The sequence below is a fragment of the Tachypleus tridentatus genome, chromosome 2 (assembly GCF_004210375.1).
Source record: "Tachypleus tridentatus isolate NWPU-2018 chromosome 2, ASM421037v1, whole genome shotgun sequence".
Lineage (NCBI taxonomy): Eukaryota > Metazoa > Arthropoda > Merostomata > Xiphosura > Limulidae > Tachypleus > Tachypleus tridentatus.
In genome coordinates, this window is record NC_134826.1 from 1,677,539 (window position 1) to 1,701,623 (window position 24,085).

The window sequence follows — 24,085 nt, forward strand, 5'->3', positions numbered from 1 at the left end:
GAACATTGCACAGCGATCCGGAGATAATTGTTTTGAGTCTTTTTAGATTCATTAGTGCCTAGCATGCAAAATATTTAAGTATGGATTTAATTTTACTTATAATAGCATTTAAACATTGCTAATTATTAATTATTGTAAAATTGCGGAAATGCACGGGTCCTCAGCATAACAAATGATCATGGGTGAATAATGCCCTTTTTTAGCATCAAATGTCGCTCTTTTACTGAAATTATTATTGTTCCAAAATAGCAATATCAGAGAGTGCTGAAAGAGCTTAACATCATCGTAAGTCGTTGAACTTTCAGTTTACCTTTTGATTATAAGAAAATATTCTTCCTCCAACCTGGGTATGAAAAGCTATTGAGAATATTCTAGAGTGTTGAATGTGTGGGAAAATGTTCATTATGATCTAGTAATTTGATGGTTAAGTTTCCGTCTGAAATAAGTAGTTTTAGACTGATTCTTGATTGCCATATGATAGTCTTTGTAGTAGTTTCGTTAAAGAAATGAAAAATAAACTAAAAATACTCCTAACACTTTTATCAGAAATGAATTTACTGTACAACGTAACTGTTTCCAAAACCAGGAAATTCTACCTGAAATTGGTCTGTGGCCGAAACTATATACAATAAGTCATTTGTAATAATAGTGTCGAAGTATTTCAATTTATTTTTCTTATTTTCTCTAATCAAAATTGTTAACTGTTTCTGCTAAATGAGCACTTTCATGCACCTTTGAAAGTTTCAGAAATCTTTTCTCTCAGCAACTGTGAAACAAACTAATCAAGATATCATTACATCTTTACAGTTTTATTACTGAAGCAAAAAATTAATTTATGACGTTATCATTCTACTTTGTAAATAAATGGAGTATTTTGTGTGTGTGTGTGCAGCTCTAATAAAGTAAAGAATTAGTGCATTTAAATTAGAAACTATTGTGTTTGTTTTTACTTAAGATACTGTATAACATTTTAAAATGAGATTTTACCTTTCTAATCTGTCTTATTAAAGACAAAATACAGTCTTGTGAAAATGTACCACATTGAACTGTTTTACATTAATTTTCTCAACTGGAACTCAAAGCTTAAACATTTCAAATAATCTGGATTTATTTATCTCTATCTTGAGAATATTGAATAAGGGAATATACTGATAAAAAGAAAAACAGAGACATTCTAAAATCATGTTACCACATCCTTGTGCAAAACGGTAAGAGTGAAAAAAACATTATTCAATGTAGATTGGATTCAATCCAGTCGAGGTACTCTGTGACTCTTGTATACACAGCAGGGAAGGGTCCACCACACCCACGCCCGAAGGACAGTATGCCAACAACACTGAACTTGTTTTCTTCCAGAAGTACCAATGGACTTCCTGAAAAACCCTGTAAAAAATTGTGTTAGGATATTTGGTGATAACTGTAAAACGTGTTCAAGATTAACACCAGCCAAATAAAAAAAAATCAATTCTAAAGTTGTTTTATCAGATACAAATTAACGGTTTCTTATGTTTGTTATGGTGTTCTTTTGTTTTTCGTACACATATTTACTGAAATTTATATCGTGTTTTGCTGTACGATTGTATTTTAAGTTTAATATTAGTGTGGGTTATAATTAGTATGTTACACATTTTATAGTTAATGCTTACGCTTACATTACATTGTGGGGCCCGACATGGCCAAGCGTGTTCAGGAGTGCGACTCGTAATCTAAGGGTCGCGGGTTCGCATCCCCGTCATGCTAAACAAGTTCGCCCTTTCAGCCATGGGAGTGTTATAATTTGACGGTCAATCCCAGTATTCGTTGGTAAAGGAGTAGCCCAAGAGTTGGCGGTGGGTGGTGATGACTAGCTGTCTTCCCTCTAGTGTTACACTGCTAAATTAGGGACGGCTAGCACAGATAGCCCTCGAGTAGCTTTGTGCGAAATTCAAAACAAACAAACAAACATTACATTGTGCTTCAATATAATTATATATTTTGTAAGCTGTATGTTCTATGTTTCACATAAATAATTGTTATTATGTACTAGTTGTATGGTATACAGGAGTATAACAAAAATTATGAATTTTCAAATGACGCAAGGATCTTGCTACAAAATGTCCTAAAGAAAAATTAAAACCACAATCCCAAAGCTATCAATTTTAACCCCAACTTCGACATCTTTATACATTTCTGTAGACCAAAGTTAGGATCAAATTTTATAAATTATAATTACTGATTCACTATTTTTATAGCAAGATTCCTTCTTCGTCATTTCAAGATTCATAATTTTTAATACTCTTGTTTGTTTACTTTTTATGCTTTATATGGATAAACTATATACGTTACTTTTAGAAACTGTCACATACCTATCCATTCATATGTAGCAACATTGAACCACTTACAGAGAGAAAACGTTGGACGACGTTGTTTAGTTGTTGTTGATCTCGGCTCTCTGAAGCGATCAGTAAGTCAGATGAAAAAATTGTTTTAATTTTTTTTTAATCTTGTGGCGAAGCGACTGTCAACTTTTTGCCACTGTAAGTGTTGATTTCGTTGTGTTTATGTAACCCAGTAAGATTCTGGTGGAAAAAAAAATATAAAACGATTTTTGGGAGAATGTTTTCGGCCACCATTTTATTTCATGTTCGTTCCCTACTACTGGGTACTAGAGCACCAAGTGATGCTCTTTGCTAGTGCTCAGTTAGTTAGGGCTAGTATGCTGTCTTTCACGTGTAGGAGTATTGCTACCATTTATTAGTTTCGGTGCACTTTCTGCCTTATATGTACAGTTTTAGTACAATTTTTTTATTATTATGCTGTAGACATTTAATTTGCTCGTTTACCGACAAGTTTTAGTTTGCTGTAGGTTTCATTTATGTAGTTATAACTGCTTACTTACAGATAGAACATATTTTATTCTATTTCCCATGTGTGGTATCTTACATAAATTTACTGAAACAAACGATTAGTGTCGTGTGCATTCCTTTTTTCTGTATTCGTATTTAATGCTATCTTCATTCTGGATTCTAACTTCCGTCATACGTGTGAAAATTTGCTCTACTTATTACTACTATGCTGCACATTGTTTTCTCAGTATAGACTTGGAGCTGTCATGATTATTAGTATATCAGTTATATTTTCTATATAATTGTCACAATTATGGCTAGTGGGCCAATGCACCCTGTTTACTACTACTGCGAGTCACTGGTTGTTGTAAATAGTTTATTGCGTCTTCTTTCTTTATTTGCTGTACGTTTTATTTGTGGTGGAAAGAGTTTCAACTATCTTATATATATTTCAAACCGTGGTGTCTGTTCACACGATCGTCTGTCTCCCGTTTACAGCGAGCGACCTCTTCCGGTTCCGAGTTTGAAAAGCTGCGCACGCAGGCAAAGTCCAACACTCACTTTTGAAATGACGGAAGAACATACATGAACGATGTTGATCCTAAATTCTATTTCACAAGCAGAATATTCTACATTAAGTTGTTAGGAATTATCACACTATAATTCACGTTTTAAAATGTAACGTAACCTAAAGAATAAATATATAGATTTATCTTATATTATTGTTGAGCGGCTTAACCCCAGCATGACTGAAATGTTCAACAGTACTTTTCACGGTGGGTGATATAAGTAACTTAGAGCTTTAGCTTTCAGTGAAACCAAGAGTGCAACACAATTAATCATTTTAAAGTCCATAAAGTAATAAAAAATTAGATATTAATTTAAACATTTCCCATTACTGGAGTTCGGTACTTTTGCTTGTTTATAATAGCATTCTTTATTTTGTCTTATTCGTGGACAACAACTGTTAGTTATGATACATATTGAAAATATTTGCATATGTCGTTGATTGATTATTAGGTGCCATTTTAATTCTCCACTCTTTCATCCTAGTTCAGTGATTGGATATATTTGTGACTAAACAAAAAATGCGTTTACACAGATGCATGACTTTAGACCATGCTACGGTTTTAACCCGTTTTCTAACCAATCTGCATTGGATAAACTCGTATGGGTGCAGTCATTTTTATCTCTTTCAAGTCTGCTACTAAAACTCATAATTCTGAAGATTCAAATATCATCCTTCTAATATCTGAAGAAGGAGAGCAAGATAAAAACACACTTGCTTACATGGTTTATTGTGCCTGTTTGTTCAATAATAACATGAACAAGTTATTTCCAAACGGGTTTTAGCGCGTCTGTAAATGTTTAGTTTTTACACGAACGATAATATCAACTTATTCTACAATGTGAAATTTCATAACTTTTTTTTTTTTACTTTGAACTGATATTTAATATTTAAACTATATATTGAATCCACAACCTCTCTGACTTTATTGATAACAATGTTTGTCGTAACTGAGGAATTACAACTCTCGTCCGAAGACGTGTCCGGCAACAGTCACTTGCAAACTCTCTTAACCTAAAGATGACCCAGGAAGGTCGAAACGTTGTTCTTTCCTTATCAATAAAAGTGTTAATACCCATACTAGCCGCTGTGAGATACAGATACATTCAATGTTACTGTTGATTCCAATAATTACTCATGCACTTTACTTTGTATGTCACTTAGAAAATGAGTTAATTGGCAAAATCTAATTTATGAGCTGTTCACAACGGATATTGTAAAAGGCAAAAACATAGATTATTGGTATATTATATTACTCAATATGGTAGAATAGGTAGACCCCACCAATAGTAAAAAGTATAAAAACAGTAGAAAATTCAAATGTTATTAAAATCATACACATTAATGCATAGCTGTTACTCAAAATGTTAGAACGAACACTTCGCCAATTGACGTATTTATTTCGCATTTTATTACAAGGCTTGAAAGACTTGAGAATTATGCCTGTACATTAGGAAATAATTTTGGAAAATGTACAAATGTTTTCTTACTTCGTAAACTCTACTTGATAACGATCGAAACGTCCTACCTCTTCTGAAAACTAATCTTACTTGCATTTTGTGTAAATGCTGTAAACTGTAATAAAATATGAAAATAAGTTTGGAATCTTGGAATATAACTTTATACAAACTACGTTTTTGAAAACGATTTCAATTATTTACCTGATTAATATTAAACCAAAACTTGTGTCACCTAATACAAAGCACATTGGAAAAAATATAGGATATTACAATTTCTGATTTTTGTTTTGTCACTATTGGGTTTGGTTTGATTTGTTTTGAATTTTACGTAAAGGCACATGAAGGCTATCTGCGCTAGCCATCCCTAATTTATCAGTGTAAGGTTAGAGGGAAGGTAACTAGTCATCACCACTCACCGCCAACTCTTGGGCTACTCTTTTACCAAGAAATAATGTGATTGAACGTCAAATTATGACACCCCCACGGCTGAAAGAACGAGCATGTTTGGTGTGACAGGCTTCGAACCTGCGACATTCGAGTGTCTTAAGTCACTCTTGGGTATTTGCCGCTAATTTTCACTTTCGTATCATACAACTATTTTGGTAAACGAGGTTTATTTATTTAATTGAATCATTAGCGTTTTCCTTTCTTAGTCATTTTCCTAAGGCGCACATAGCTAATATTTGCCTTAAAGATTTTGAATTAATATAATATTTCTGCGTAATAAAAATGTAAATACTGGATGTTTACAAGTGGTTGCACATACGATTTTTCAGTTAAAGTGCAGTTTGGTTCGAATTAACCTTTGTTGACTTTAGTGCACTTCTATGTGCATCTTTGCCCTTTATCAAACACATTAGTGAACGTTCTAAAATAATTTCTAATGTTTCCCTGAAACGCCATGCTGGGGCATTGGAGTCTAAATCACAGGCTTGATGTGTGTATCCGCAGCCTACTCAACTTACATTTCGGTTAGACACTATTTAGAATATCACGCACACAAAACGCAAAATGGGACAGCTTTTTTCGTTTAAATGTTACAGGCATTCTTCATTTGAGTTGCGTAGCATAAATAAAAATATATACGTCTGCATTATATCAACAGAGCATGTATAAATATAATTAAAATTATTTGAAATATTGTGAGATAGTAATAACAAATCAGATGGAGAAGCGAAATCTTACTTTTCCAGAAATTGCCTTTGTGTTTACACGTAAATATCTAATTTCTTCTTTGTAACAGTTACATCGTTCTTTTCTTAAAATTTATTATAATCTATTTACAACATACTTAGACAACAATGATTGCAGCTTTTCCCACTTACCATACAAGCATCAGTTCCTCCTTCAGGATGACCAGCACAAAGCATTGTTTTGATAATGGTCGTTGTATTTTCATATTTGTCTTGACAGTCTTTTTGATTCCAGGTGGGTACGTGAAGGACCTGCATATTTTTGCTAAATTCTCCTCCTAAAGACAAAGTTTCATTTTATTTTGCACCAATTTTTATAGAAGAATTAAAATCTTAAAATATACTACCTTATACAATAATGTCTCTGAACATTAATAGTGTCCTAGACCTTTATGCTAACACATTAATTGTTGTGTAAATGCTATTTGTTTTTAGTTTAAAGTAGTTTCGATAATAAGGTATAAAATTTATATTTTGTTGGATGGCTACCATTTTTAATTTAACGTGCAATACACCTACTTAGAAATACTTGAAGTTTTTATCGAAATATTTGTTAGTAAATCTTACTGCAGTTGTGTTAATAAAATAATGCACCTAAAGTAATACGAATTGAAAGAGCGTTTCGTTTACTGAAGCAAATGCAACTACACCGTCTATTCATACGTCAGTAGTATCCAAAACGCATTAACAGCAGTATTTTACAATTTATATTTTTATAATATTCCCTATCTTCCAGAAATAAAACTGTCAGTAAAGTATTGTAATTAATTTAAAGTGAAACTTTGTGATTAACGGAGGTATTCGTTATCCGAGTAATAGTATAGGCTGGCTTTAATTTGTATTCTTTAGAGTATTACATTTTATAAATACGTAGTTCCAAAACTACATTGATAAGAAATGATTTTACTTTGTTTGAATAACGCTTAGTATTGTAGAATTATGTAAAAACATTTAATTATATTGTTCATTTATGAAATATTTGTTTATTTATTTCAGCGTAAAGCTACTCAATAGACTATCCGTGCTCTGTAAATCGCAAGGGCTAGGACCCCGGAGTTTAGCGTTAAAGTCTACAAATTCACTTCTGTCTGACTAGGGAAAATTTTATATATAAGAGTGAAACAAACAACCGCACTTCATACATTAACAAAGCAATTAAAACACACACGTAAGCTTAAGCTAGTGTTTTGAGATAAACAGATACAAAAGAAAGGACTTAAGTAACCCCTAAAGGTTTATGTTTCACTGTGTAAAATCATATATATATTATTGTTTATCTACATGTTATGCAATGATGCTAAATATACATTATACCTGGTGTCGTTTGGCCCCATCCTGTTATATAGGCTGTCTTAGCATCAATGTTCTTCGTTGAAAGGTTGTACGGTAGGCAGACTGGACTGATACTGTCAGAATACTCAACAGGTCTTTCAAGCTTCAGGATGGCTAAATCATTCTCAAACCGTAGAGGTTCGAAATTCTCGTGCGTTATTAATGACTCAAGAAAAATTTCCTGCTTTTTCGAGTCTTGAGTTTCTATATGATTTTGTCCAAGCAGTATCGAAAAATTCCTCGCAGTTCTTAATCGGAATATAAAAAGATAAGATAGTTTTATCATTAAAACCTTGGAGCTCTTATGAATTACAATTACTATGATATATAACACTTTAAGTGCAAGAGAAAATATAATTAATGAGAATCTCAACTAACTAATACTGCACAGTACGTTATGCATATTTTTTTTTCATTTCAAATTGCAAATGAGCTGATTCTCCAAGTACGTGAGGCAAAGTTTTTTTGCTGTTTTAGCTCAGAAATTGTTCCGAAAACAAATACTTCAACAATAAAGCTTGTCGTAAAAATGAATTTCGTGATGACGAGAAACCTACTCGAAGTATAAATGTATCTCAGAACAGCTGGTATGGGTGTTGACACTTTACTCATAAAGCAGAGAACAATGTTTCGACCTTCTTAGTTCATCGAGGTACGAAAATGAATTTGTTTTGACTGTTTATTATTATTTCTACTATATGTTATATAGTTTTGTTTCAACTTTACAGGAATAATGTCATAACTAAACTAAAATAAAATTATTTGTATGTTACCTGAACAAAAGAATACAAATTTATCAAGGCTGTGGTGTGCTATATAATACCCCGTACTAGCATCACAAAAGAAATGTAATATTCTAATTTTGTTTGTACCTTGAACTTGCGTCAAAATAATGATGTAATGGTGAGTCTCCTTCATGGCACGAAAGTCTCCGTATATTTGTTCTTTCATTCAAGAAAAGTTATACATGTACAGAATTCAGATTTTTTTTTTTTTGTTATTAAGCGCAATGCTATAAAATATATTATCCGTTTCTGCAAAATACGGGTATCAAAACCTTAATGTTTTGCTGTTAAAATCTGAGCCAAATGGGATATTTTACGTGTTTGGACCGCATTTTTTGTTATATACCCAATAAGCAGTGTTCGTTAAGAAGAAAATAAAAAATGGTTTCAATTTGTACCGCTAATAATAAATACTTCTTTACGAAAAAAGAGAGAAAAAAAAGATTCCTGAAGATCCCCCCAGGGGAGATAAGGTGTACGAATGGATTTTTTATGGTTACTACACTCAACTATGATTGGATAATAAAGGAACTTAATCGTTACATTAGAACCTCTGTGAACCATGAGAGGCTCTTTAAGCCGGCATTGGAACATAGGTATTTTACGCTCACGTTTTATAACTTCTCTATCTCACTTTCGATTTTGATTTTTCCGCAGTTGGCTGTGATAGATCTTTAAGAAAGTATATTTTATAATTGAATTGAACATAAAAATATTTATATTTCTACTTTTGGGTACTGAATATGGAATTAGTTGTATTCCGCTATGCCTATGATTTATAAAATAAACATGTTTGTCGTAAATGTTGTTCTTTTTAAATGTCAACCTTCGTTTGCTGATATGTATATCGATTACTGCTGTAAAACTGTGTTCGGTTGTTTCAACATATTTTAGTATGTGTTACGATTTACATAAGAAGAAACTAATAGCAGTTACAAGAGTACTCAAGGTTATCATATAATCGACTAAGAAACGAAACGATTTTTTGATAAATAATTTTTTATTTCATTCCTTTCTGTTGCACTCTAAATCCTTTATTGGTCGCAACTTTTTTCCACACCTAAAGCGTTTTTATTAGATCATTTATAGCTGTTGATATCGTGACTGTATTTGCAAAATTTCATCTCTTGAAGTTACGTATTTTATCAGAATAAAATTTTGTACATTTTAGTTTTTTTGTACCAAAGCTAATAAATGCTACAATTATTTATAAGCATAAAATATTCTTATTTTTACGGGTACGTTCGAACACCCTCTATTTTTTGCGTAAACTAACCTGTGTATTTTAACTTTAAAAACATGCATTTGGTAAATTGTTTAACAGCTTTAATTTGGTATTTTCACCATACAGCGGAAATCTTTTAAGTTACTGATCTCAAAGTTTACAGTGCATTTAACATAACTTTAAACTGCATAATATATATATATATCCGTTCTTAATATTACTTTGGGCTTCAAACAACACTTTACAAAACTATAAAATATTACTTACCCAGCATACGATACACACGTAGCAGCAGTGAGAAGATGACGAGCAGTAATTAAAGTTGCACCACATGAACGTATACCAGGATTACCTTTTACGTGATAAAAGACAGCAGCCTACAAAATTATTGATACAAATAATATTTCAGTTTCATAAAGGCGAAAAGTTTGCAGTTTTCAATATGATCCACATTATTATGTGGATCCCTGGTTGTGGTCTTAATCTTGTCTATCTGTGAAGACATCAGTGTACTGACACAATGTGTGTCATACCTCTTTTTTTCTTCTACGTGTGTGTGTGTGTGTGTGTGTGTATATATACAAATCATGTTTTCCATTCCTTTTGATTCTAGACTCTCCATATAACCGGAATGTTCAAAGAGTCAAGGAAAAACACTTGAAGTTTATTTTCAGTAGCCACAGTTCATATACACAGACAGTTGGTTTTCTGAGACATAATCACTTCTGTTATAAGGGGACCGTGGATTAAGTAAGGCAGTTAAATTAGATATTGTCCAGGAATCATGACTGACTTAATTAGGAAATGTAAATGTTGTTTTAAATTAACGAAATAATTTAAACAAGAAATAACGAGAATTTATTTGTTTTGAATTTCGCCCAAAGGTACACGAGGGCTATCCGCACTAGCCTTCCCTAACTTAGCAAAGTCAGACTAGGGTTAATCTTTTACCAACGAATAGTGGAATTTGCCGTCACATTATAACGTTTTAACGGCTGAAAGGATGAGCATGTTTGGTTTGTCGGGAAATTCGAGCTCGCGACCTTCAGGTTATGAATTGAGCGTCCTAACCACCCGGCCATTCCAGGCCGAGGTATGGATAGTGCAATCTAGCCGAGGTATGGATAGTGCAATCTATGTACTCCAAATCTTTCACGTGAGTCCGGGTAAGAAAAATGGCTCGAAAGTGAACTCGGAAATTATAGAGGGAATCTGTGAGGAATCATCGAGTCACACGTTTGTGCAGAACCCATTGAATCACCTGATTTCGAATCATCTGTATAAACCAGTGATTCTCAACCTGTGCAGGTGTGCCGCGGTGTTTTTGAGACACATTCAACTTTCTTTCAACAAGTTGAGCACATCACGTAATAAAAGTTACTATAGAGACACTCTGAAACCTTCCAAAACATTCGATGGTTTTCATTGAACTCGAGCACTGAGAAGTTCATACTTAAATTTCATTCTCGACTGCAACGGTTCGACTGTTAGTTTAATTGTGGCGCAACAAGAACTTCGTACGTCATAAATGATGCATCAAACAATCAAACTGCTTTCAGGAACAGGTTCTCATTCTGCGGTAAGCTACAGCTACTACTCTGAAGGAAGGAATTTTATATCAACTGCAGAACTTCGTGCTTATCGTGTATGAATTAGCTTTATCATTTATCCATGGAAAAACATTTAAGTAAGTCTAGTGCTGCAAAGGAGAATGTGTTGAATCAAAAGCAAGGAATCAAACGAAAGTACAAAACGAATACATCGAATACGGTTTTATCGCTTTGGAATCGAAACATCCTCAATTACCATTCTGCCTACTCTGCAATGCAGCTTTATCGAACGAGGCGATTGTACCTAGCAAACTGAAGATACACGTGGAAACAAAACATTCAGCTGTAAAGGATAAACCAAAATAATATTTCGAGAATCTCGCGGCTCAACAACATGAACAATCAAGGAAGCTTGTGAACTACATGAAACTGCTCGAAAAGAATTGATTGCAAGTTATAAGGTTGCTCAGTTGTTGGCAAAACAGTTTCACTATCCAATGACACAATTTCGCGCAGAATTATAGACTTGTCATCAGATTCGAAGGATCAAGTTTGCAAACACTTCGAAGCGCCTAAAATTGAATTGTCTCTGTTATGGTTGATGAATCTACTGACATTAGTGGAAAAGCTCAAGTTCTGGCTTTTGTTCGATTCATAGAAGATGGAAAAATCGTCAACGAATATTTATTTTGTAAAGATTTAAAATTACAGCGAAAGGCCAAGACATTTTCGAGTTGGTGAATGAAAACATTAAATTACTTTGGAGTAACTGTGTCAGCGTTTGCACCGATGGCTGTCCTTCAATGCAAGGAAAAAAGAAGGGATTCGTCACTCTGGTGCGCCAACAAAATCCAAACATTACGATTGTTCACTGCATGATTCACAGAGAGGCGCTTGCCTCCAAATCTTTGCCGAAAGAGTTACAGCATGTTATGAATCAAGTTATTCAAGTGGTGAATTTCATCAAGTCTCGGCCACTTCAATCTCGACTTTTCTCTCTTCTCTGTGAGGCGATTGATTCAGACTACAAAAGCTACTTAGTGACGTCGAAAAACCCATTTGTAGAGAAAAATATATATGTAAAAACGTAAATTTTTACGTAGAGGAGCGAACAATGTTTCGACTTTCTTCGGTCATCGTCAGGTTCACAAAGAAAGAAAAGCTACTTGTTACATTGAAGTTCGATGGCTTTCGAAGGGAAAGGTGTTAAAGCGTCTTGTCCAACTAAAAACTGAAGTAATTTCTTTCTTGGAGATTGAGGAAGCAGGTTTTGAATTTTCTTTTCATGATGAGATCTGGTGGCTGAAGGTTCAATTTCTCTCCAACTTGTTTGACAAATTAAATTCTCTGAACTAACGTTTCCAAGGACCATCTGAAAACATTATTACTGCAACGTCCAAACTGAAGGCCTTCAATGAAAAGGTGACGCTGTGGAAGAATAAGACCTCGAAACCAGTTCTTGATTGTTTTCCTTCCATTAACGAATGTCCGTCAAAGAAGAAAATAGTCCCTCAAATTTGAACACATTAAGCGACCTACAGTCCGCACTAAAACATTATTTCCCGTCACTTGCTGTCGACGAATATAACTGGGTGACCTATCTATTCGGAATCATCGAGACAACAAATCGTACAACTGAGGAGGAAGAACAGCTCATTGATTTACGAAACGACAAATTTTATCAGTCATTGTTTCCCGAAAAGAGCTTGGATGAGTTCTGGATCTCCATTAAAAAATTCATATCCTGCAATCAGTTTAAAAGCAGTTGAAGTTCTGCTTTTATTTGCATCTTCGTGGTTTTGCGAAATTGGGTGTTCAGCATTGACTGAAATCAAAGCCAGAAAGAGAGAGAGGCTTCTTACAGTCGATGATGAAATGCGAGCTTGTTTGTCTACGTTAGATCCTCACTTCAATTTGATTTGCTCTCGGAAGCAGGCACAAGCGTCACATTGAAAACAATGTTAAAATATAAAGTTTTGATTTTTCTGCTATTCCACAAAATCGTTAAAAAGCTTTAGAACGACACTCACTGCCAAAGCAAGCGATAGTATTGTCAATGTGCAAATGACATTAATATCGCTTGCTTTGGCCGTGATTTTCGTTCTAAGGCTTTTTAACGCTTGTCGTATAACGTGTACCTAAAAAAATCGTTAAGGCTTTCCAGGTGTGCCGCGAAAATGTTCAAATTGTTGTAGTGTGCCGCAAGCCAGAAAAGGTAGAGAACCACTGGTATAAACGGGAATAAAATAATGGTTCCAAAAGAAGTTGCCTATCAATAAAGCTCATGTTTGATAACTGCCATGAGATGTGGAAGTCATCGACATAGAGCTCTTTACAACAGTAGAACAAGTTACATGGTTATAACTTTAATCTTGATACTGAAAAGTGTAACACTGAAGATACAGCCCTGAGAGATCCCAAGTTTCTATGGAAAGAAAGGGAAAGCGTTGATTCCATATGGACTGAATTGCCTGTCCATTACAAAGTTCTGAATAAAAATGGATGAATGACCATGCAACCCATAAGAGTGGCGATCCTACTAAATGCCATACTTCAGTAGTGTTGTAAGCTTCCTCAAGGTCAAAGAACATCGAAATAAGATGTTCTCTCCAATTATTTGGACTAGCTATCTCTATAAGGCCGTGGAGAGGATGGCTAATGCTCGTCTTGTTTGGTTCCTCGAATCAAAGAACCTCCTTTCGTCCATGCAGTGTGGGTTCCATCAACAGCTCTATAACATGGACAACCGGATCTTTTCCGGATCTTAATTCTACACTTATCAGCTCACCACTTACTAACAGCTATAGTTACTAAGCCTAAAACCTTGACCCATTTTCCAGATATCTTTGTTTACCTGAAAGTAAACGTGCAACTTTCACTATGTACACAAAACAACGACCGAGTGGACTTTGTCAACAGACTTAATGATAACATCATCGTATCCTTACAGGTGTTAAAGGGATGCTTATGACTCATACCACAGGTTATTTTACATCAGTATTCTCAGAGAATTACAAGTGCTTCTTTGATTTCAGCTCTAAATTTATTAAGAAAATTCTTCAAAGCTAGATATTTGCTCAGTTTGAGTATCCAAGTACTGTTTCATCTTTAAGATGAAGCAAAATGCTTGATCTAGTTGAATTACTAGAGACGTCAGTACTTTACACATTGTTGGCAATTTCAATAGAAAATATAGAATTATAGTGAGTTTTCAACCATAAATAACAAAGGAATTATTCGTCCTTTTTATTAAACTAATATGAGTGATTGCTGTGGAACAAATCTGAGTCCATTATTTAAAGAAGATTCCTATGCTGATAATAATGAAAATTAAAACGTTTCGATTGGTGAATCTTTTTCTGAACACTTCTTTTAAGAACTACAACTTCTATAACTATGTTGTTCTAGTCATTTATTTATCAAGAAATATTATACTAATATCGACATCACTGTATTTTTGTCAGGATAAAGACGGATCCAACTGACATTTAACTATGACAAACGTTTTTGCTTAGAAAAATTACGTAATTAATATACGTATTTTATTCTACTTTAACTCGGTTTAATAAACATTTTACTTCCTACTAACGCTGCTCACAGGTTCAGGTAACAGAAGTATATATTTACTGCAGTTTTAACACAGGAAATTCATAAATATATTACACATCTAATACTACTTTTTTTTTACTGTTGACACTGCCATACAAATGAATTCTACAAATATATATTGTACTGATACTACTATTACTTACAAACAGAAAATGTTCAGAAATATTAAAATCACCATTTATGCCGCGATCCAGATAAAATATAGTCATGTGAAAGAATCGATAAACGTTATCCTCCTACCATTTTTATCTTTAAAGGGATCGTACAAATAAAGACCAGCGAATGTTACGCCGATTTTACGAAAGGGGAAAAAGAGAGGCAAAGCCTAAATACTTACTGTTCAGTTAGTTTTACTACGTTGTTTAAAAGTCTAGACTCTACAACAACAAAAATTATCTAATTAAATATATTAGAAGAAATTCATTATATTCCAGTTTTACTAAAATACTACTCTTGCATTTAATGTGCGAGTGTGGATAAACACGAGTAAATTCGCAATGAATTATGAGTAAAAATGCATAGTTACCACAATGGAACAAACTGAAAGGTCAATTTTTAAGCATCCTTACCGTCCAAGGCCAATGCTGTATATTCGCAGTACGAGCTTCTTTAAATTTTTTAGTGAATGAGTCTGGAATTTTTTTTTTCCACACACTGAAAACAATTAAAAAAAATAATTCGATTATAAATGTATAAGAAAAACAACAACACATTTTTCATGTATCAGAATGTCATATGCTATATAATAGTTTCAAAATTTGGATTAAGACACATCTTTCAGCGTACATGATTACAGAGTTTGGTTTATGAACATGATCAGATCTCCACTGTCGGAAGGAAGAACCATACAAGAAGACAACAAAAACACTGTTTCGTTACATTTAAATATAAATCTGTATAAAACAAGTATCAAAGAAGAATACAACAAAAACATTGTTTGGTTACGTTTGCACATCCGCCTAATGTTATATATTTTAAGAAAAATAAATTTAACCGCTTATTTGCAAGCTGTAATAATGTATATACATACAAACTATAGCGTAAGTGAATTGCAACTGTATTTTACACAATATTAGTCCGTTAAAATACAGCCAAGACTGGTCACTTTGTAAAGATCAGTTTTCATTCGTGGACACAGTAACATGAAAACATGTACATCTCATTATTGTAACATCTGTATTATTAGCCAGGCACAGATGAAGTGTCAATACGATAAAAATAATAAATATGTATATATGTAAAATGTTATCACATATAAACTATTTAGTTTAAACACTTGAGTTGTTTTAAGTTAAAGTTTGTAGTCATTATAAAAGGAAAAAAGCCTAATTTGTATTTTTTCCTAACTTTTTATGGTGGTTACAAGATCAGTTAAATTTATCTAACACGTCCAAAGATTCGATTCGATAGCGAAAATAACAGAAAAAAAATTGCTTCCTTAAAACATTTGATAATTATCTGGAAGTTATAAAATTTTTCTGATGCATAAAAGTATTCTTAATCTTAAAACAAAAATTAGTATGTATGTTGGACATTCAACATTCTGAAAGAAAAAAATACAACAAAGTATTTAAAGTGTCTCAATACTTAGTTGAAAAACCTTATATTTTGTATACAAAAGCTTTTTAATGTTTACTTATAACCTTTAACATTTTGTAAACATATGCTTACATTATCAAAATCATAAAATAATTACTCTCATGGAGGATTTCGTAGATACGAGCTAGGTGGAAAAACTTTTTTAGGTTTCATTTATATACGCATACATTAGAATAATAATAAAAATCACAAATTACTATATCGATACCACACATTTCCATTATAATTTATCAACTTTAGTAACTGAGCTGTACTTGAGTCGCCCCCGACTAGTACAGCGGTATGTCTCCGGATTTATAATGCTAAAATCAGGGGTTCGATTCCCCTCGGTGGGCCAAACAGATAGCCCTCTGTGGCTTTGCTATACGAAAAACACACGCATAGTATTTGGATCTTAAAAATACAAAATTTCAAACAGGCTAAAGAACCACCTCACCAGTACGATGGTTTGTCTCGGAAGAAAGAGACGACTCCATTATATTTCAAAATGGCTGAGAAAGCCACAAGCTGAGCAGTTCTAAATTTTTGAATAGTAATTCACATGCAATATGTAAAAGTAAATGTATTTGTTTGTTTTGATTTTGCATTTCGCACAAAGCTACTCAAGGGCTATCTGTGCTAGCCGTCTCCAATTTAGCAGTGTAAGACTAGAGGGAAGGCAGCCAGTCATCACTACCCACCGCCAACTCTTTGGCGACTCTCTTACCAACGAATAGTGGGATTGACCATCACATTATAACGCTCCCACGGCTGAAAGGGCGAGCATGTTTGGCGCGACGAGGATGCGAACCCGCGACCCTCAGATAACGAGTCGCACGCCTTAACACGCTTTAGGCCATGCCGGGCCTAAAAGTAAGTGTATATAATGGACCGTTTCCAAAAATGAAAAAAGATGATCAGGGTCACTGTGTTTGATTCAGTACATTAGTGATACCTCGTAATATAGAAAAGATAGAAGGTTTTTATTTTACATTCTAGTTTTTAGATATTAGTATTATTAGTTTCTAATTCGTAAAAACTATATACTTCGTATTTTGACATCACAAATTAAATATTTGAACCAATGCTACATTCAACATACCATGTGACACAGAAATCGATGTTTTTATGTGTTTATTTAATATTCATTTTTAAAGTGAGAAATTAAGTAATGTATAACATAAGAGCTTAAATTATAATCTACAGTTTGATACCAAACTTAATGATATAAGTTTACAAAAGAGTAGTTCAATACAATTTTGAATGCAAGTCAACAAATCCTATCAGATGGCCTTTGACCCATGACACGTTGCTTTTAGAGATTTTCGTCAAAAACCTCCTAAAACTGACAGCAGTTTTATGTTGCTGAAAATCCCATAAGCGAGTCTTGTTTATTTAAGAATTTTCTAGTAAGTCTGTACAAAACTGTTCCAAATTTCGAACTGATAAACTAGAGACAAAAGAGCTATTCAAGAGCACTGATCCACAAATCCTGAGTCACTCTTGCCCGACCAAACGGTCATAGTGCGTCAACAGCTCCAAAGTGTAAATCTCATTTGGGCTACCCTCAGTGGCACAGAGGTATGTTTGCGGTTTTGATACCCGTGGTGAGTAGAGTACAGATAGTCCATTGTGTAGCTTTGTGTTTATCATAAAAATACAAAGACAAATAGTTTTTGCAGAAATTGAAAGATCATCTAAAAATTCAAATCGTCACGTATGACTTACTATAAAAATCGCTGAAAAAATAGAATTAGATTAGAATATAGGATTTTAAGGTAATTATAGCTTCAAAAACAGAAATATAAAGTTTTTTTTTGTTTCGTATTTCAAACACATAATTACAGTCAGTTTGATATTCAACATAGAACGTACTTGATATTTAACGTCACTCAATTACATATTGGTATATAATTAAATGTTGACTTTTCTACATTCCCAAACACAAAATACTTTGTAATTTGTCTAATTCTATATTGACATTATGTTCTTGTAACGTGAATCAAGCGCATTTTCCATAACCTTAATTATCGTCCTTTTGCTGCAGCTTTAAAATCAGGGATGTGTCCTGTGGCACAGCGGTATGCCTGTGGACTCACATCGCTAGAAATCAGGTTCGACACCTGTTGTGAGCAAAGCACAGATAACCCATTGTGTAGCTTTGTGCTTAATTGCAAACAAACAGTGACCTGAATATATTACTGAAAGTTATTCAGAATATTGCCACCAATAGCATTTCTGAAAATACCAAGAAATACCAGTTTAACATAAACCGTTTGTTGTTCATTTAAATCTCTAATATTGGGTGCAGTAGGTTTCTGTATCATGACAGTTTATTACCTCTTTCATGCATTACTATACTCGTATTCTACTCGTTTTAAAATTTTATACAGGGTGTTCGGAAAGTCACTGTGCACTTATATTTATTAACAAACATGTTTCAATATAGATAACAGGAGGTAAATATGAATGACAATTATAAACAACGTTGAAAGTGACCCCATTGATATCAATACAGTCCTGGATCCTTCATATTTTGTTTCTAAACACTGTGATCACTTGCTGGCTTGAAATAGACTGAATGAATGCTGATTACAAAACTGCACAGTGACTTTCTAAACACCCTGTACTTTAAGATATAGCAAAGTATTGTTTTCCGCTATACCTTATATAATCCTGTCTAATATAGTAATATTTATATCAAACAGTAATGAGCAAAAATATAAAACCTATGGTAATACTCTCACTAGAAATAACTTGTTAGCAGAAAACAAGCAACTTTGTAATTACTTTCGTATAAACTTTTCTGCTCCGTAAATCACGTCTATGGTTCTAGATTTATATTTTTTTATTGTACACACTATAAAGTGTGCATCATAATGTCGTACAGTGAAAGTTAGTTAAGACATCACGCAAAATTCAGTAGTTTTATCTATTGTTTTAACACATTCATTAAGTAACTTTTCATTCGCATAATTATTATCTCATCACCACCAATTATTCATTGCCAGTCTTCCCTTACAGTGGCATAAGTTATGTGTACGTAACTTGTGCTCATTGGATCATTAACTGTAAACATGATACTAAATGAATTATTAATGATAAAAGCTATGAGGCTTGAAGTGAATACCTAAACATAGCACACCTCTACTTCTTTAGAAAGTTTATTCAACATATCCCTTTTATTGTTGCTATGCTACTTTTAATAGTCGTTTCCAATTTCTCATGTTCACTTCTGTACGAAATAAAATTGAAAAAAAAAAACTAATACATTTTTAATATATATATAATCTATCCTCCTGTTTTACAAGTCCTAGTTACAAAATGTAATTTTAGTAGCTGCAGAGTTCCACATTCTCAGGTATAAAAAATCCTCTGACGATAGTTGTGTTATTTTTATGTATTTTATTTAATCTAAAAACTTACCAGAGAGTAATTCATCAGGACAGCATACCTTCTCCTCTCCACATACAGAGTTTACTCTTGCATCAAGTGATATGCCAGAAGTTTGAGGGCAATCTCTTACTGCCACACATGATCCCTTGTAAGACGTGGTTATGCATGTAGGTCCCGTGGGTGAAGCTGCAAGAATATTGGCATATATTAGAGTTTCTAATATAAGATGGAAAACGAAACAGTACTATTCTTAATATCAAATTTGTGTCTAATGTTATAAATATGCAGAGTTCTGACATTATCAAAATAGCCTTTTATTCGTAAATTTTTTATTTGAATAATACAATTTTTTTTGTTTACACCTCCGATTATTTTAAAATCTGTATTCAATATAGGCTTCTTAGAAACATTTCTTGCAAATTTATAAAGATCAAATTGTTCCAGTTTCCGTTTTTTCTTTCATATTTACAATTATATACATAAATTTTGTTGATACTGTTGCAAATTAGCGCAAGGTTTGAAAAAAAAAACTATCTGCGTTAATTATCTCCTAGTTTGAACTGACAGATTAAAGAGAAGAAAACAAGTCACATACAGCATCTAACGTCAACTCTTTGGATACTTTTCTCTGATCGAAAAATGGAATTTCATCTTAACCTTTATAGGATACTAACAGATCTAAAACGTGAAACGTGTTTTGGCAGCAAAAATTCGCAAACCTTAAATTGTTAGATACCCTACTCGATAGGCCACGCCCAAACAGTTTTAATATGAAAAGCATAACTGTGTAAGGGCGATATTTCCACCTACTAAAATCTATGATCACAATTAACCTATCTCAACAATTTTCCTTTTTTTCGTGAAAGTTAACTATAATGTCTCAAAATTCGCAAAATTATAAGTTGTATAAATTGTACAGAAATATTTTATACATTAAAAAAATCTCCAAGTGAGAAATTGTCTAGCAGGAAAATTATCGTTAAATACTCTGAGACTGGCTATTGAAAGCCAATTGTTATAACAGCGACAATAGAATACACATATTACAACCATTACAAAAATCTTTAACAGATAGAAACCGTTGACTGGGCTAAATGTGCTCTGTCTACTGCAGATAACTGACTGAAACCACTTTTGGGACTTTTCTGAAACCTATAAATTTATCACTTACCCACTTACATACTCAATTTCTCTCTCTTTCTATGTGTGTGATAAAAACAACTATTGGGTAAATGTGCTCATGCCATTAATTAGTATTCTATAATTGACTTATTTCTAACTTATCACAATAATTATTCATTAATGCATATAAATAATTTCTTTTTTAAATCGAAGTTATGAATTTTATGCAAACATAAGAAAAATTTTTTTGTAATTCCGTTTTATTTTATCATTTCCACTGAGACGTCCTTCTTGCTAATAACTATTGTAAGGCTATAAAAAACATTACTTTCTGAGAGCAGCCATTGAAGAATGTACGGTGACAACTGGATGGGAAATCATAGCAATTTCTTATACATTTTCAGGAATGGAAACTGGAGATGGATTTCTGCCTTGATAATATTTTTCATAAATGTTCTTTTAACAATTGTTTTTAAACACTACGTCCGATTTGTATAGAAATTAACTCAAAGTCATCAGAATTATTTCATTTGCCGCAGTTAAATTCCAATCTTTTGAATGTTTTCTTCCATCACCAAAAACGTTGAAACACCACAATACCAATGTTATATCGTACATATAATCCATTATTAGAAGGAAGAAAACGTTATAGTCAATAATTTACTTTGCACACTTGTATAGTTACTACCCTGAAAATAGCACTGTAACCGTACCGGCAGTATCAGTTTGCCGATACTGACATCCGGTTATTTATAATTATGTGACTTGAGCCGTTAAAATTCAATTATTCTTCCCAGTACATTGTCGCGGGATTCCGATAGCGGTAAGTCTGCGGATTTACAACACTAAAATTAGGGGTTCGATTCTCTCGGTGACACAGCATATAACCTCGCCTGATGTGTTTTTTTTAAAGAGAAAAACACACGCACGCGTTATCGCGGGAATTATTTTATTACATCAAACCAAATTGTCAATTATCCTTAAGCTCGCGCAGTATGACGACTATGGCAATGAATTAATTGAAATAAGCTTTCTATTGGTTATAAATTTAACGAAATCGGTCTCAGAAAAATCTGTTAGCAAATTGGAAATTAAAAATTGTCGGAGGTAGACGTGGTTTCTAAATTTTCATTTATTACTTTTTAACCCAATAAGATCAAAGAGTATAAAATATAGTCTCGGAATATCGATGATGAAATTACAGAGAATATTTTGTATTACATTTCTTAGTTTTATAGGAGGCATACAAAAAATCTAGAATATGAGACGGCTCAAGAACGAAACCAATATTCTGATATTGCTTTTAGACATTTGCTTATAAAATTAAGAAATTAAGGTTTATATAATATTAAAACTTGATTTAATATATACATAGTTTGATGTTAAGTTTATTTGTATACCATGATAATTAAGCAGTTTAATTAAATTTTAAATGTAACTCACTAAAACGTTGTTACATGTGCGGTTTAACCTGTCCAAATGGTAAGGGATAGTCGTGCATATATCTACTTACCGTAGGCACGTTCGTGTTCTCTTCCACTGTGTAGGTGTCGCTTCTTTCGTATATTCATGTCATTGCCGATTTTCGCAATGAGATTTGCTTATCGACTGAGGTACGAACTCAAAAGTACTAAATCAAACATTTATAATTCTGTGAAAAGAGAAGCTGAAATACCAGAAGAGCTATTCAGTTAAAGCTGTTAAGACTTAACATGTGGTAACAGGTATTATTCTCAACATATAATATACTATAAACCGGTATCAGTATCATTTTTACTGACGATCCCATACTGTACACTGAATACCACTGATACTGGAGCCGACCATAAACCCTGCTTTAAATTTAATATTTAGCATTATGAGTTGATTTGATCTAATAAGGTTTAAAGGATCTATGCAAATGTTTGACCATTACTAATCTTCCTTTTTTCACAAATCTTTATCTTGAGTTTGTTTCTTGCTAACTGAAACTTTATGCATATAAACTTAACAAGTAATGGTTTTTACCTTTTTTTATGCTATAAATTTGTCATCTAATGATTTCTAGATATTTAAATACCACTGAGATTAACCTACGCATTCCAGATTATTAATAATAGCATAGTGTGCTTTTATGAAATACGAATTTTATATAACATAATATAAATAGAGACTTGTACTAGATATACTTGTTAGAAACTAGCATTGTGTTTAATTTATCGTAAGGCTAAGCTAGATATGTAAGTATCTGAAATATTATCTTTAGTTTAAATGTTTCTGGTACGAAATACACGAGGTTTATGAAAACATTTGTACACTAAGTATTTAAAACATACCTTTTAATGATGTGTGCGTATTTTCATAAAATTTAGTAGTCTTTTGTCCAAGTCTTTTGTACACAGAAATTCAGATTTTTTAACAAAGGATTTATACTAAAAAATTTATTTGTAAAAATATCTAGTGTGTTTTCTTACTAGTCTGAGTGCAAAGTTATTTTCATGCTATAATTTAAAAAACATTCTTTTCAAGGCACCCAAATATACTCTTTATTTAAGCATCTTAGCTGATAAAATACTGGATTAGCTTTTATAAAACTTTTGCAAGTTATGTCCATATTAGTTAGTACATGTCCATTTCATTTAAGTTAAGATTTTTACAATAGTTTCTAAAAACGTTAGTGTAGAATTCTTGTATTTGTTGAATTCGTTATACTTTAGAATAAAAACATTTTATGCTCACTATTCAATGAGATTAATCACTTCCTTGCATACAGCAACTGGTCAAAATCTCAAACACGTCAGTCAGAAAATATAAGTTTATACTCCTGTTGATAATTCGCCAATAACTTAATTCTACTCTGTTTAAAATAGTCAATATCCTACAAACTTAAATCTTACATGTATAATTTACATTCAGGCCTTTATTCATTTCTATTATAGTGACTTTAGTGCAGTACCTTGTTATAAATTTAGTGTTTGTTTTCACATAATGGTACATAAATTAAATGCATATATTATAAACGAAATAACAGTGTGAAAGCTAATTAATTATATTATAATCTAAGATGTTTATGAAATAGTAGTTATCTTAAAATTTTGTTAATAAATGTTTCAGTATGCTTTTCAAGTCGTTGGTTTTACGTTGTTGTTGTAATGATAAAAGAGTAAATATGTTAAATTTATAAAATGTGAAAGAATAATAACTTGATTTATAACTAAGGGTCCTCTTAATATTATGACTCTTTTTTTCAATTATAAACTATATTTATTTGTCAGAAATGTATTTGATGTTTTGGTGAACTAATAAGTTTATACGTTGTAGTGTATATGAAGTAAAGTTCTGAAAGATATGGAAACATAATTCTTGGTTTGTCTGTCAATTTTCTAGCAATGAAAGCATTACTTGTTTTAGCCTTTCGCAAACACAAGAGTTAAGGTTTTGTCAATATGCCATCAGCTTTGTT

At 32.7% G+C, this 24,085-nt stretch overlaps 1 protein-coding gene across 1 annotated transcript; it reads right to left on the reverse strand.

Moving 5' to 3' along the window:
- Positions 1-1,083: 1,083 nt before the first annotated feature.
- LOC143237067 (trypsin-1-like) lies at positions 1,084-22,214 on the reverse strand. Its single transcript, XM_076475904.1, has 8 exons — positions 22,157-22,214; positions 19,580-19,707; positions 17,854-17,864; positions 15,117-15,201; positions 9,656-9,765; positions 7,361-7,626; positions 6,179-6,324; positions 1,084-1,383 (listed from the first exon to the last, which is right to left on the reverse strand). The coding sequence occupies exons 1-8, from the start codon at positions 22,212-22,214 to the stop codon at positions 1,231-1,233; spliced, it is 957 nt and encodes a 318-aa protein (XP_076332019.1). The 3' UTR covers positions 1,084-1,230.
- Between the last annotated feature and the right edge of the window lie 1,871 nt (positions 22,215-24,085).